The sequence below is a fragment of the Carlito syrichta genome, unplaced genomic scaffold (assembly GCF_000164805.1).
Source record: "Carlito syrichta isolate Samal-C Ts95f unplaced genomic scaffold, Tarsius_syrichta-2.0.1 Scaffold303363, whole genome shotgun sequence".
NCBI lineage: Eukaryota > Metazoa > Chordata > Mammalia > Primates > Tarsiidae > Carlito > Carlito syrichta.
The window spans coordinates 175,717-191,511 of NW_007247459.1; the positions used below are offsets into that span (position 1 = coordinate 175,717).

The window sequence follows — 15,795 nt, forward strand, 5'->3', positions numbered from 1 at the left end:
CAGCGGTCACGGCCTGGAGCCTATGTCTTTCTGGATGGACTCCTCTCCTTGTGTTCATTAAAGGATTTGCATACAAAGCAGTATCTCCACTTCTTGAGAGTGTTTGTGTAACATTTTGAGAACCTGTTCTAGTGAATCCAAAAACCAACCAGAGAGTTCCAGGACTTTGACAAGAAGTGAGAAACAGAGGGACCAAATACGTTAGCGACAAGGACACAATCTTGCTCATTTCCATATTCAGAAAAATAAAGGGCCAATAAGCCTGAGATAGAATAATTTCTGGAAATATCTGCCTTAAAGCAGCATCTGCTTTTTGTCATAAAGCATCTTCCCACTGGGTCCCAGAGCCCATGAGTCGCTGCACTCCTTTGAGCAGAATGCAAGGACAGGAACGTGAACCACATCTTTGATGAACTCTCAGGGCTGCTTCCCACCCTCACTTTGTCTAAATTGGTCTGTGTGGTTCTGCCCACAGAATCCCACAGAGGCAGGAAGGGATTCTGTAAGAGGGTTGCAGGTCATATGGAAGGAAGCATGGACCCTCTTCCAGGAGGTCTTATGGAACTGGAAGCTTGGCTGGGGCTTTCCCAGCAGGGTCCTGGTGCAAGTCCTGGTGTTGCTCCTGAGAGCTGCGGACTCAGCAGGCCTGTGTCCCTGGGCCGCACAGGGAAGGGGGAGGTTCTGAGCAGGACCTGTGTCCTACTAGCTCCCCACCCACGTACCATGGTGGCCACATCACACATTCGTGGCAGCTGTGACTCAGCATGAGGAGCCATATCCTAATTTGTAGGGTTTCTCGGGAGACCTGCACATTTTGTTAACATGCAGTTTTAAGTTGGGCAGGAGGGATGCCCTGGGAAGCTGCAGGCTGCAGGGAGGACAGGCCTTGAAGCACTCTCTGTCCTGGGTGAACCCTGCTGGGGATATTGCTTAACCTCTCTGGGCTTCAGTCTCCTGGGGTCTGCAGCGTTTGGAGCAGCGCCAGGACTTTATGAGGTCCTTCAGGGAAAGCCCAGTCTGAGCTCTCAGCCCCATCAGACCTCTTGGGGTAGGTCCAGACTTCCTTTTGAAGGCACTTTAGAGACCCCACTATAAAGCAGAAAGACTGTTATCTACCTGGGAGGTTGTGGTGAGGGATGAAGGAGGAGCATCAGAGAAGAGGCTGTGCACAATGCCTGGCTCTCAGTGGCTAGGCCATACCAGGCCATACACAGGCCATACATGCCCTTGCCTCTTCCTTTGCCAGTTCTGATCCCACCCCAACCTTGCCAAGTGACTCTACACTTTCCTTCCTCTTTCTGTTCTCTTTAACACACATGCTACCTGAAGAGAGGCAGAAGGATACTGGAGTGACTGAGGGGTTCAGAGACATGGGATGGAGCCATTGCAGGGATATGGGCTGACTGCCATGTTCTGGGCATCAATGGGGGCTGGGGTCCCTTGGGGCTTAGTCTCGGCCAGGGAGGAAAAAGAAATATGCTGAGTAGAGAAATGAAAAGAAATAATACCATCTTTGTCCATGGCCTTTTGGGAGCTCAGCCTTTATGTTATGTGCCTTTTCTCTAACTGGGATGTTATGCTTCCTTTCATGAACAAATATGTCTCTTTGAAGAACTCACCTTCTCCACCTGAGTCTCTTAGCATTGTGTCTGCCACCACCACGATAGGTCTCCTCAGTATATGGGCTAAGACAAAAACGTGGAACTCCTCTAGGCTCTCGTACACGGGGTCCTCAGCATTGTCCATGCTAGGAGACAAAACAGAGCCAGTCTGTCACCAGACTCCCCTGGGATGAAGGATGGAGAGAACGGAGACTACTCTATGCAGGTCTTGAGCCTCCCCCACTCTGGATCTCTGGATCTTATCTCCATGGACCCCAGCAGCCATACCACCCGAGGCCACCTCCCATGCTATCCCCTGATGGCAACTGCACAGGCTCTAGCTCCCTGCCCCCACCCTGGGTTAAGTGGTCTCAGAAGACAAGTCAGAGAGCACCTGCAGGCGAGGGATGCTGGCCACTGTTAAGATGAGGTCTCTCTGCAGGCAGAGGTAACCCACCAGAGCCTACGGCTATGGGGGGTTTGTTCTCTGAGGGTGTTTGACAAGGATGCAGTGGGGGCTGGAGGGATGGAGGGTTCCTCTTCTGTTCATTTCCTTCAGGGACTCAGGGGAGCCTAGGCAAGAAAATGGTTTTGTTGTTTCAAAGAAAGCCACTTTGACCTGAGTGATTCTCCACCTTCAGGAAGCCCACTGGGCTTCAATGAAGACCATTTAAATGCTTTGATCCACGATGATCCACGTCAGCCAACCCAAGAATTGGCAAATGTGATGAACTGTGGCCAGTCAACCATTATGCAACGTTTGCATTCCACTGACAAGTGAAAAACACTACAAACTTGTGCCTCAACCCAACACAATAAAATCAATATGTCTTCTAAAAAAACCTGAACATTTTGTAAACACATCCCATATCTTCTTATCCAATGGACCACTGCCCACACAACAGCTGAATCCTGTTCATGGTCTTCTAGTCTTGACACGAGTGTAAGTAGACTGAAAACAGAAGCATCTAGAAGTATATGCTTTCAGAGTTATGACTTCCCACATTTCGAATCAGAAAGACATTCTGGAGCTTCTGTGTTGTAGGATTGCAACAAAGCACACCAACCTTTAGAGGAGACCTTGGTGCATAATCACCTTGGGAAATCGGAGCAGAAAATAAGGAGGCATTATTCCATCACTCACAGAACTAATAGTGAGGAAGCAGCAGGATTCCAGTGCTCTATAATCCTGGAGACACAGGTTTCCGAGCTGAGGGGCAGGGAAGAAAGGAGGGAGCAGGGACCTGAGAAGCACAAGATGTGAACTGGACTGCAGGTCTGCTGCTCAGTAGAACTGTTATCCTAGACAAGCCACTTTCCATTCTGAATCTCAGTTTCCTCATATGGTCAATGAGAATTAAAATCTTCAAGTCACAGGGTTACTGTGATGATTAAATGTGGCAGGGTACGTGAAAATGCACACATGGTAGGCAATTACTACATGCCAAATTAATGAAGAAATATTTTTCAGAGCTTGTAAAGATGAAGTAAGAGACTGACTATATTTAGCCTTTGGATTTCATATCATTGCTTCTCATTTCAAATTAGTTGACCTAGATGAGTGCCCAGAAGATGGTGTCTTTCTATTTGATTTGTCTTCTCCGAGGACATCATTCATCTCATAATTTCCAAGTAAGAATTTCAAACCCAGCCAAACTATGCATCAAAGGGTGAGGTAGACTAAAGACAAATTCAGATATGCCAGGGCTCAGAATGTCTATCTGCAGGCACTCTTTCTTAAGAAGCCACTGCATCCTGCCAGGGAAACTCCAGGGCTTGGACTCAGATAGGTCTGGGTCTGCAATCTAGTCCCGCAGTTATAAACTGGAGGTAAGATCTTAGCAGCAGCAGCAGCAGCACAGAGCATCTAGATTGAGTTGTCTTGATTATAGAGAAATGGTTGTCTTTGATTTGCAAGTTGAAGCATCAGGGTGAGTTCCTCCTGCAGTCTGTGCTCAGAGGCGCCTGCCCTTGCCTGGGCCTCAGCTCATCCTTGTACTCACTGTCTCTGCAGTACCATCCACTTGCCTTTCTTACACATCTGAGTCTGAATAGGAAGCCCATACCTGGCCTCATCTCCTGAGGGTCTTTGAGGGTGCCTTTCTCTGTGCTCACAGACTTAGAGGCATCAGTCCTCAAGGAGCCTCTCCAAGGTACCATCCAGCTGGTGGCCCGCCCTGCCTGGGTGCCAGCCTGATCTCCACCCCTTCTCCTGTCTCCAGGGTCTCCTGCCTGGCTCTTCCTGTAAGCTGGGTGCCTGGCCACTGTGAGTCCTGCTGGGAAGGAGACAAGAAGATGGTTCTGCTCACACTCAAGTCTGGCCTCTGGTCCCTTCTGATCTCTTCAGATACTTAACCTAGTCACTTTCTGGGAAAGTAACAGGTTTAAAAGTGACTCCTGGCCATTGTCCATGTCAAGGACAAGCAGAATGGGGTCTGTTCCCAACTGTCCCATACTAGGGGGGTTTAAAGCAGGATGCAAGGGCCAAACTGTTTTCCTTTCCCTTTCATCCATGGGGACCAGGTTTCTGAGTGAGTGCGATCTCGCTATATTGCCAAGGCTGGTCTTGAACTCCTTGCCTCAAGCCATCCTACTGCCTTTGCCTCCCAAAGTGCTGGGATTACAGGTATGAGCCACAATTCCTGGCCAAGGGACACGTCTTGACAGTACCCAGGCACCAGTGTGCATGGTCACCTGCTCCAAGCAGCTCCTAAGATACTCCCCACATCTGTTCTCTGGGCAGGGGACTCCCTGCTCACCTATCACCAGAAATGGTACTGAGTACTGAGTATGAGCACAGCTTATGGTCACCACGACTCATTTCCAGTGCCTCTCATGGGGAGTAGGAGGCCCTGTATCCTGTGGCAAAGGTGGGACACACGGCAGGGGAGGAAACACCTTGAGAGTTATCCAGAAGGGAGGAAAAGGGCAGGAAGGTTGGACGAGATGATTCCAATGCCATGTCTTGGGGACTCACCACACGTTTACAGAAGTAGCACGTCAAGGTCAAAGAGAACCTGGATCTAGGAGCCCTCACCTCCTCCTAGGGCTAACTGGCTGCTGTGGGATCTAGGGACCATCAGTGCAGGCTGAAGATATGGGGCCAGACAACACTGAGCCCTGCATGGGAGGGCTGTGGGGGAAGGAGCTGAACTCTAGGAACTATTTGAAGTCCAGACATAGTGTTCTTCCTCTGGTCTGTGCAGGTGGACAGAAGAGGGAGCAGGGGGGTCAGCGTCCCGGCTATTGTCTGGCCCCTGCCCCCCCTGAGGCAGGAGGACACTAGTAGATCTGGTCATCCTGGGCCTCAAGCCTGCTGGTTCCTGGTCCACGTTCCAGTGAAGGACACTCAACCAACTAGGAAATGTCTTTGGAATAAATAACATCTGCCATCCATCACAGGTTGCTTCTGACTAGGGGCATTTTTATCATTACCATTTATCATTTTTATCAAAACCAGGCTACTGGTGAAGGGGGTGGCAGGGACACAGCAGGTGCTTCAGGAGTCCTGAGAGGAGGGGAAGTGTGGAGGAGCATAGCAGCTCTGGCTGGACTGGCAGAGGAAGTGCAGGAGCGGTTTCGGCAACCCCAGAGCCCTCCTGTGACCTGGAGAGCAGTTGGGTCACTGGTCAATGCGCTCTGCCCCTCCCTCTATCCTCAAGGCTCATGGGGTAGGGGAAAGAGAAGGAACAGAGAGAACAAGAGAGTTGCCATCCACCACCGAGGAGACCCCTTCCCTGAAGTCCTGCTCTGCCTTGAGATGGGAGACAGGGACGAACACTGCACACCACCCTGCCCCCCTCCTCCATTCTCATCAGAACCCCCTCTGACCCTGGGGAGCAGGCAGTAGGGGCCCAGGCTGTGTCCTCAGAAGTCAGATAGGCTAAACAGCCATGGGACCATAGGCACAGCTCCTTCTGGGTGGGATGTATTCAGTGATAGTTACACATTATTACTACTATTACTATTATTATTACTATTATTATTATTGATCATTCTATCACCCAGGCTGGGGTGCAGTGGCACAATAATGGCTCACCACAGCCTCCATCTCCTGGGCTCAGGCAATCCTTCCAAGAAAGGTCTCAGCCAAACAGGAAAGTGTGGGAACTCACACCAAGGAGACACACAAAAGGGCCAGGGGACCACATGCAGCTCCAGCTACCTTCAGGATCACGGGCCTGCAGCAGCTGTCTCACAGTGGGTGGGTGAGGACCCAGATGGCTGCTGCGGGCCCGTGATCCTGAAGGTAGCTGGAGCTGCATGTGGTCCCCTGGCCCTTTTGTGTGTCTCCTTGGTGTGAGTTCCCACACTTTCCTGTTTGGCTGAGACCTTTCCTTGCCTTCAGGTTCAAAACAGTGTGAACCAAAGAGTATGCCGTGGGCCAAGGCTCCATGGTCACCTCGTTTGGCCATACTCTGCATTCCACACTAGGATATTCAAGATGTTTTAGAATGAAGAAGCTACCTCTAAATGTGCACAGCTGTTCTTATGTATGTTCTTATGTTCTTTTGCCAAGAACATACATAATAGCCAAGGAGCAACATCTGGGAAATACCAGGCTGGCTTAATGATCTTTTGTTTTCAGTGGGAATTCTTGAAGCCACAAATTAAATATTGAGCTGGGAAAAGGCCCAGCTCGAGCCTTCAGAGCCTGGCTCGCGCAATGGCAGTGTGTGGGAAGGACAGCCGCCATGTGTAGCTCCTGAGGCTGGCTGTGCCCTCTGCATTGCAAAGTTCAAGGAAGATGGGCCTGGGGATGGCCTGCGATGAGCTTGCCTCCTCCCGTGCAATGCATGTGGGGCTGTGGACACTTCCCCAGTGTCTGACAGGTGCCAGCCATGCTCACAACCATCTTCCCCAGTTCAGAAGGGTACCACGTTCCCACCTGCACCATGCCCCATACCATATGTATCCCGGGGTGGCCTGGAGCTTGAGGTGACCCTTGGGAGAGCAGACGCAGCACTTACCCCCCGCCTGTGCCACCGTTCTTGCTGAAGTGTGTGCGCGGCTCACTGGAGGCCAGCTTCAACAGCTCTGTCCACTCTCGCTCCCACTCCTCCTCTGTGTACACCAGCCCTGACTGGCACAAAAGCAGCCGGTTCAGGAGAAGGGGGTGGGCCACGGCACCCGCCCCGCCCAGACCACTCAGCTTGGTCCAAGCCCCACCAGCACCCAGGGTGGGTACATCTCTTAGTGATCACCAACTGTTCCCCCACTTGACTATGGAAAACTATTTTCAGAAACTGCAATCTCAACTTTCAGAGCTACTGGGAATTCACCCACCCAGAGGGGTAATCCCAGGGGGTGGGGATGATTGAGCATTAACCTGTGCATGCACCTGGCTGAGGCTGCCCATTATAGAGTTCATGGGGTAAAGGCCAACTTCGGTCAAAAAGCAGGCAGATTCTTCTTCCAGGAGAGCAGAGCGCCAATATTCCCTGTGAGTAGGGAAGACTGGGAGTCTGAATTGAGCTCACATATGAGGCTGGGGTAGCAGGTTGCACCTGACAGCAGTGACCATATAATTTGTCATTCATGCTGGGACACTTTTGGGAGTGAAGGTGGGAGGCTTTTTCTATTATGCCTCAAGGAGTTCAAGTGGTCACGTGGCTACAGTCTGCTGGGACTGTACTCTTTGAATAAGCTCCTCTATCACGGGCTTAAGTGTGGGAGGCTGACTGATCCCAGGGGCTGTTTCTGCCTGGCCTCACAAGATGGACTTGGGCCCCAAGGCCATGCTCTGGACTCCATCACGGTCTGAGGCCGTGCCCAGTGAGGGTCCTGGGCTGCGGCTATGCTAGTGGGTACCAACCTCCTTGTTCTGCTGTGTCTGCTGCCACCTCCACCTCCGCTTCAGGGCTTCCCTTTCAGCCCCCGTCCTCATCATGGTGTAGAGAGCTTTCCGTAATACCAGGTCCCGGTCATGAAACCCCCACATTCCTGCAGCCAGAGGCCATGGTAGTAGAGGAGAGAAAGTACATGAGGAAGGGACAAGCCAGAGGAGACTCAAATCCACAAGGCCTACCAGGCTGGCCTCCTGCGTCTGCACACAGAGAGGTCCTCATTACTCAGCTGTTCTTTTTGTGTCAAGAGTTCATAATTCCCCTTTGTCCTTTCTCCCAAGGCTTCCCACTAACACAAGGAGGAACATGAAGCAGCTCATCCCCTTCTTAGCAGAAAACAGTGGGTAGAAATCCAGTGCTGCCCCTCACTGGAATCCTTGACAACCTGTGCTCAGTCTCACAGGTTTGCTTTAAGGGACCTGATGGTCACTATCTGGGTCTAGCTTCTGGGTGGAGACAGACTAGGGGATAAGCTGTCCATGTGTCTTCACCCAGGGCCCCTCCCAGGATGGCCATTAGTGTCCTGGCTTCCCCAGGGTCTTCTACATCCCACATCTGTAGCCCTGAGGTGCCTCAAACACCAAAGAAGCAGAGTGCCAGTGGCACCACTGCACACATCTGGCCTGGAGCGAGTACCTACTTTTCAGCGAGATCTCATCTTATGTAATGACAAACCAGCCATTTCTGAGCATGTGCCCTGGGCAGCTCAGACATTGTCAAGAAACCCAGTCCATGGGAGGAACGCAGACTAGAGGGGCAGTCCTGGCTACTGGGGAAAGAGTGGGAGAATCCACCCACCCACCCATTCATCTATCTACTGTAGGTGCTGGGAACATGCATAGCAGTGACCAGGATGCACCAAGTTCCTAAAATCTCACTGAGCAAACATTGTGGGAAAGTGAGATGTGAGGCAGCCATTAAGTTAGGACATAATGTAGGACGTCAAGGGTGGCAGCACCATAAGGAGAGACAAGGAAGATGAGAGCAGAGTGGGTGTGTTGTCATGGTGTGAATGGAGACAAGGGAACAAAGGTTCGAGAGGCTGAAGGAGGGAGCCAAATTGCCATCCCAGGCACAGGGAAAGGCCAGGGACAGACCCAGAGTGGGCAAGAGAGAGAGGGGGCTAGAGCCATGATGGAGGGATGGGAGGAGGGTAGAAGTGGGCTCTTGAACGAGCTGGGAACCTCTGGAGTGTTCAGGGGAGGAGTGTCTTGAACTGACTGATGTCTCTAAAGGCTAAAGTTGGTGTGTATCCACAGTCTGCAACAGCCAAGGACTGCTGTGGGCTTTCTAGCAGGCGAGGCTTTGCCTTTTCTACAGAACAGATGGGAGAAAGGCCACCATTGCCCCTCACTTTCCTCAGGCCAGTGTCAGCAGCCTCCAGGGACTCCCAGGCAACCTCAGCTCCCAGAGCTCCTTGGGCAGGTCTCTTGCAGAGAGCGTCTCCTTGTCTCATTCATGTCTGCCTATGTGCCTGACTCTAGGACTATGTCATTTCTACATGTGCCCCTGATCCCAGCTCAATGGCAGGCCTAGTTAGCAGGTGCTTGACAGGCACAGTTGGTAAATGTCACATGGCCTCTTTGGGTGGGCCGAGTTCCATGGAGTCTCACTATGTGAGCACACAGTGAAAGCAAAGTGCTGCGATACAAGGACCAGCTGGCTTTGAGCTCTGGGCTTGTTGTTGGGAGGGGATTCCTGGAGGAGACCTTGCAGCCCTGGTCAGTCACAGCCCTGCCACTCCTGCAGGTTTACACGGCCAGCCCGAGGGAGGCTCTCTCTTCACAGGCAGGCCTGGGAGGCCCACTGTGCTCAGGTGGAAATCACCTGCCAGCAGACATCACTGTGAGGTGTGGCCCTGCCCACTTGTAGTGGTGAGGGGGACAGTAACTCTACATGATGCAGATTCTGAGGGACAAAGGCATTTCCATGCCTGAGACTTTGCAACGAGGTTGCTGTTTGACATAGGGAAGAAGTTTCTTCTTTTATATTCTTTCTCCAGGTTTTGTACAAGACAAAGTAAAATATATTCAGTAACAGAGAAATAGTATTGGCTAATATGATGAAATACATCCCAACTACTTAAAAATCATGTTTTTGAAGAAAAATCGCATGAAATATTGTCAATTAAATTATAAAGGAAAATGTTGGATTCCAAACTGTGAATACAGCAAGATCATCACTTCATTGATGAACAGACAAGGGACTTAAAGACAATATACCAAACTGTCAAGGGTGACTGTCTCTAGGTGGTGAGATTATTGAGTTCCATTTTCCTACCATGATGAATGTGGAGTACTTTTATAATGTCAACAAGCAGAATGTGCTAGTTTTGATGTGGAGAGGAAGCAGGTGAGTGGCTATCTCTGCCTTTCTTGTCTCGAGGGTCAAGCCTGTGGAATGTACCCTTTGTTTTTGGTCCCCATCCTCCTCTGGGCCTCCCTGGGCCTTCCCCAGATTTTGGAATGTTTTCCTTGAAGCCCTTTCCAGTCTCATCTCAGCCTACCTCTTACTGAATGGACCTCACTGCAGATCTCAAGAGAGATCTGGGGATGGCTCTTGCTCTGGGTCACAGCACCAAGTTAAGTCCACATTTTTGGGGGAGTCAGGAGTGACCAACAAGGACCATGTTCCTGTCTTAGGGTCCCGTCTCCTAGAGAGACTCTCTCCTCCAGAGCTGATGAAGAGCAACTGGCCCTGAAAGTTGGGGCCCTGGTGCAAACTAGCCTGCCAAAACACACTCCATCAACAAGGTTACCTGCACAATGAACATTTGCATATCTAACCCTGAATTGTACCCCACATATTTAAAATCAGAACAAAACAAAACAGATTCAGCCTTATGAATATAAGGCTGGGTCTAGAAGGGATAATTGAGCTTCCAGGAAGTCTACTATGACTCTCCATCAGTCAGAGGTTTCCATTCATGCCTGCTGGTGACCAGGAAGCTCACATCTCTGTTGGACAGGTTGCTGATCTCTCTGCTGTAAAGTCTGACTCTGCTAAATCCTCTTGTGATTCGTCCGAGCAGTACCTATGTCTGTCTTCTGGTCAGTACCTATGTCTGTCTTACTGACTGCTATAAATATGGTGGCCCCACATCTGCCCAACTTCATGCACTGCTCCCCTGAATTCCTGCTTGAGCCTCACCTAGCTCAGTCCTACTTCCAAACACCATGCTGATTCCTGCCTTTGCTGTATCATATCCGTGGAGTCTCCGTGTCTAGAATACCCTCTTTTCTACTCCTTCAATTCAAGTCTCAGTAAAGATCCCACTTACTCTAGGAAGCCCTCTTTGATTACCTCGGCCACAGTTTCTATTTTCATGCCTGAAGCTCATGCTTAAGGCCTCCTTCGATCATGACAGGTCTTTTCTCATGTGTGTTCTGTCTTCCCACCAAGTGCAGGCAACTTGTCAGCAACTTTTCAGATGACAGTGATGTGGATGGCTCTGCTTGACACGTGTCTGTCTTTTAATAATGCTTTGAGCAGGCCCGGGCCCTGCCACTCCCTGTCTGTGCTATGGAGCTTACCCAGTGAGGCAGCATGTAAAAGGCAGTTCCCATCCCCTGTCGTAGCCAAAGGAAGAAGCCGCTTACAGCTCGTGCACACAGTAGACCACCAGTTCAAGCGACCTGGAACAGAAGCTCACTTTAGAACAGAATCCCAGAGAAGGCAGGGGCTACTGCAGTGTGTTTGCTAAGGAGGCACAAACGTCGGTGAAAATTTTCTAGAGGATTTCAGCAGAAAGGCAGAATGTTATGGCTACTTTTTTCTTAAATATAGATTTATTTTCCTTTTTGAGACAAAAAAAAAAATGACCAATCCTCCCACCAGTTAGTATGAGGTTTAAGAAACTCAAGGCTTTCTCTCCTTGAATCTGATAATGTATTTTACACAAAATAGAAATTTTTTCTTTAATTTCCTTGATCATAGTCTCCCCTCCTGAAATTTTTTTCTTTAATCATCCTTGATACATACATGCCTTTGAAAGTATGGTTTATATTTCATCTGACGCATCCAAACCATTAGAGCTACTTAGGAATTGTTAAGTTAAATTTAATTACAACATCCAGAGACTTCCACTTCTGGGAAGATAGAGCAGATGCACTTTTCCCTATTCCTCCTAAGTACAATAAAAACCCTGGCATTATATAAAATAATATAAGAAGACTCTGAAAAGTAGAGAACAAGTGGCAGACCAGCCAGGGCCCTCGGACATGAGGAACAGCATAAGGGTAGGTTGCCTGGAGTTTCTTTTTGCCTCATATATCCCAGAGTAGATACTAGAGAAACTGGCAATCTAGAAACACCAACAGGAGCAGATAAAAAGGTATTCTCTAGACAGAATACCAGGAAAAGGGCATCTCAGCAAGACGGTAATTGCTTAGGCATTAGCCACTCTATTCCAGTCAAACCCAACAGAAAAACAAATTACAGCTCTACCACCACTGCTACCAGCAAACGGCTTGGTGCGGAGTCTATGCTTTCATCCTTGTTGGGCTGTAAAAAGGTGCTTACTGTCTGAGGGGCCTCAGAGAAGCCTGAGCATAGAGCCAGGACTTCAACCATGCTGGTTGGTAATGAGCATCTCACCCTCTATCGACAGAGGACACATGGGAAGTCTGAACTTTTGCACTCATTTGGGAGTAATGAGATTCCCCATCCCTCTCAGCTAGGGCAGTATCAGGAGAGACCTAGTGGGGAGCCTCAATTTCCTCTCCTGTCTAATAGTACCAAGCCCATCCCACACCTGGTATCAACAGTGGAGAACCTGTACTTCCACCTCCATTTGGCAGTTGTGGGGCAATGGCACCCTACATTTATCAGAGGAGGTCTGCTAAAACAAAGGGCCCAAATAAGATCCAGAGTCCTATAACTTAATACCACCTGTGTACCCTTTTTAATAAAAAATTACTTATTTCAAGAACTACAAAGATTTCAAGCAGAACGAGAAAAGACAATCAACAGACACAAACACTGAGAGGACAGATATTATTTGGCAAGGATTTAGCAATCATCATAAAAATTTAAAATTTAAGAGCAGTCATCAGAAAAATGCTTAAATAAGCAATTACAAAGATGCCTGAAACAAATGAAAACACAGAAAAATGTGAGCAAAGTTATGGAATGCCTCACTAAAATAACAGAAGATACAAAGAAGAACCAAATTAAGATTCTGGAACTGAAAAATACAATGATTAATTTTAAAAATTCAGTGGATGTGCTCAACAGCAGAATGGAGAGAATAGAAGAAATCAGTGAATGTAAAGGTAGAACACAGACATTACCCAATCTGAATAACAGAAACGTTAGACTAAAAAAAAAAAAAACCCTCAGGAACATGTGAAGCTTCAACAAAACATCTAACATTCATGCCATCAGAGTCATATAGGAGAGAAGAAATAGAGATTAAGAAAGCACTTAAAAATCACTAAACATTTTACAGTTTTTGCAAATAAATAAATAATGTGGATTCAAGAAGCTGTACAAACCCTGAAAGGAGTGCGGGGGCGGGGGAGAGAACTCATGAAAATTCATGCCAAAATACAATGCAGTTAAACTTCTGAAAATTAAAGACCAGAAAAAAAAACAACCCTAAAACAAAAAATAAAACTGAAAAACTGTCAAAGAGAAACATGCTATTTATATGGAAAAAACAATTCTAATGACAGTGGTTTTCTCATTAGAAACCAAGGAAGCCAGAAATTAAGCAGCCAAGACTTTTCAAGTGCTGAAAGAAAAGAACTGTCAGCCCAGAATTCTATAGTCAGTAAAAATATTCTTCAGAAATAACGGGGAGGTCAACACATTCTAAAATGAAGGAAAACTAAGAGAATTTGTTCCTAGCAAACCTACTCTACAGAAATGGCTAAAGGAAATTCTCTAGACAGAATGAAAATGATGAAAAAGGAAGAACATGGAAAGAACAAAAATATGGGCAAATATAACAGGCTTTCCTTCTCCTCTTGAGTTTTCTAAATGATGTTTGATAGTTGAAGCCAAAATTATAACATTGTCTGTCTATATGTTTTAGTGTATGTAAAGGAAATATTTAAAACATTCCATTTTAAATGGTAAAGAATAAAGGAGCAAAAAGGCAGGTAAGGGTTTTATGTTGTACTAAAAGTGATAAAGTGTCAACACAGTAGGCTTTGACAAAGTATGTGTTCAGAATGTAATACCTCAAACAACCATTAAAAGGGCCGTACAAAGAAAATACACTCAACAATAAATCCTATTTCCTCCTTCAGAAAATAGCCAGTATTACTCTGATACTAAAACTCAACAATGGAAGTACTAAAAAGGGAAAAGTGCGGATCAATATTACTCATGGATATGATGCAAAATTCTTAATAAAATATAAACAAATGGCACTTGGCAATATATACAAAGACTTGTATATCATGACCAAGAGGGGTTTATTTCAGGGATGCAAGGCTGGCTTAATATTTAAAAATCAATTAATATAATTTACCATATTAACAGTCCAGAGAGGAAAAACCATATGATTATATCTAAATGCAAAAAAGCATTTGACAAAATTCAATACCCACTCATAATTAAAAACATCCATAAATCCAGGAATAGAAGGGAACCTCTACAACTTGATAAAAAAAATCCACAAAAAACCATATTGATACTATCATACTTAATGGTAAAAGACTGAATGCTTTACCTCCAAGACTGAAAAAGAGGGAAGAATCTTCACTGTCACTACTACTATTCAATACAGTACTAGAAGTCCTAGCTATGAAATGAGTCCTAGTTATGAAATGAGTCAAAAAAAAGAAATAAAAATCCGTGTTCACAAATCTGAAAGGAAGAAATAACACTCCTTATTTTCAAAGAACATGATAATTTACACAGAAAAAAACAGAAGGAAGTTTAACAAAATATAGCAAGTTATTTTGTCAAAGTAATAGGATACAAGGTCAACATACACAATGCAATTGTACAGCTGACTCTTTGTACACATGGGGGATTGGTTCCAGGACCCCCTATGTATACTATAATCTGTATATACTCTAGTCACTCAGTTGACCCTACAGAACTCTTTTATATGAGGAGTTAGCCCTTTGTATACCTGGGTTCACTTTCCATGAATAATATATTTTCAATCTGCATTTGGTTGGAAAAAATCCACATATAAGTGGACCTGTGTGGTTCAAACCCATGTTGCTCAATGGTCAATTGTGTTTCACATACTAGTAATGAACACATGGGAACTCAAATTAAAAAATATAATACTATTTATAATCACTCAAAAAATTAAATACTTAGGTATAGATCTAACATAAGGTGTTCAGTATTTGTATGTTGAAAACTATAAAATGCTGATGAAAAAAGTAAAAGATCTAAATAAATGGAGAGATATACCATGATCATGGATTTGAAAATTATCAACATAGAAAAAAATAAACATGATCTCCAAATTGATCCATAGGTCAAATGCAATTTCTATCAAAATTGTAGCAAGGATTTTTGGAAAGAGAAAATCATTCCAAATTCTGCTAGAATTCTGCTCCTTAAATAAACAGAAAGAGATAAATTATTACCATTACACCTGAAGTGAAAATATTAAAGGCAGAAGAGAAAAGATCCTGGAAGGAAGCAGAGTGAAAAAAGGAATAAAAATACCGGAAAGGGCAAGTATGTTGGTAAATATAGATAAATATTCACTGTTTAAATCAATATTAGTAGTGTCTTTGGGATTGAGTTGTATGTAATTAAAACACATGACAGCAATAGCACAAAATATAGAAGTATAAAATAAATGACACAAATTTTAAGGTCTTTACATTGACCAGGAAGTGGTAAAAGTGCCAACTTAAGGTAAATCCTAATAACTCAAAAAGGCATGTTATAATTTGTAGGGTAACTACTAAAATAGAACAAAATCAACTGAAGGAATAATAGAATGATAAATAGCTTTAGATAATTCAAAAGAACACAGAAGAGAGAAAAAAAGAAAGAACGACAGAACAAACAGCAAGATAATGGATTGAGGTTTAAATGAAGATAATAGATTTAAACCAAAATATATCAGTATTTATATTAAGTGTAAATGAATTAAATATTCCAATGAAAAGACAGAGTTTGACTATGCAAGATTAACAAGTTCTGATGATCCAATGTACAACATGGTACTTAATAATACTATATTGCATACTTAAAATTTGCTAAGAGAATAGATGTTAAATGTTCTTAACCACACACACACACACACACACACACACACACACACACACACTGGTCACTATGAGAAGTGATGCTCATCAGGTTAATTGTGGTAATCATTTCACTATATATATACTATCAAAACATGTTATATGTTGTATATGCAT

At 45.8% G+C, this 15,795-nt stretch overlaps 1 protein-coding gene across 1 annotated transcript in view; it reads right to left on the minus strand.

Moving 5' to 3' along the window:
* OTUD7A (OTU deubiquitinase 7A) overlaps nt 1-15,795 on the minus strand; it is a gene marked incomplete at its 3' end in the record, with an annotated part of 136,242 nt that overhangs the window by 21,167 nt on the left and 99,280 nt on the right. Inside the window, exons 5-8 of the mRNA XM_021712563.1 lie at nt 10,981-11,082; nt 7,417-7,544; nt 6,572-6,684; nt 1,620-1,747 (exon numbers count right to left, since the gene is read on the minus strand). Of these exons, the coding sequence (XP_021568238.1) occupies nt 1,620-1,747; nt 6,572-6,684; nt 7,417-7,544; nt 10,981-11,082 (471 nt within the window). The remainder of the gene's footprint in view (nt 1-1,619; nt 1,748-6,571; nt 6,685-7,416; nt 7,545-10,980; nt 11,083-15,795) is intronic.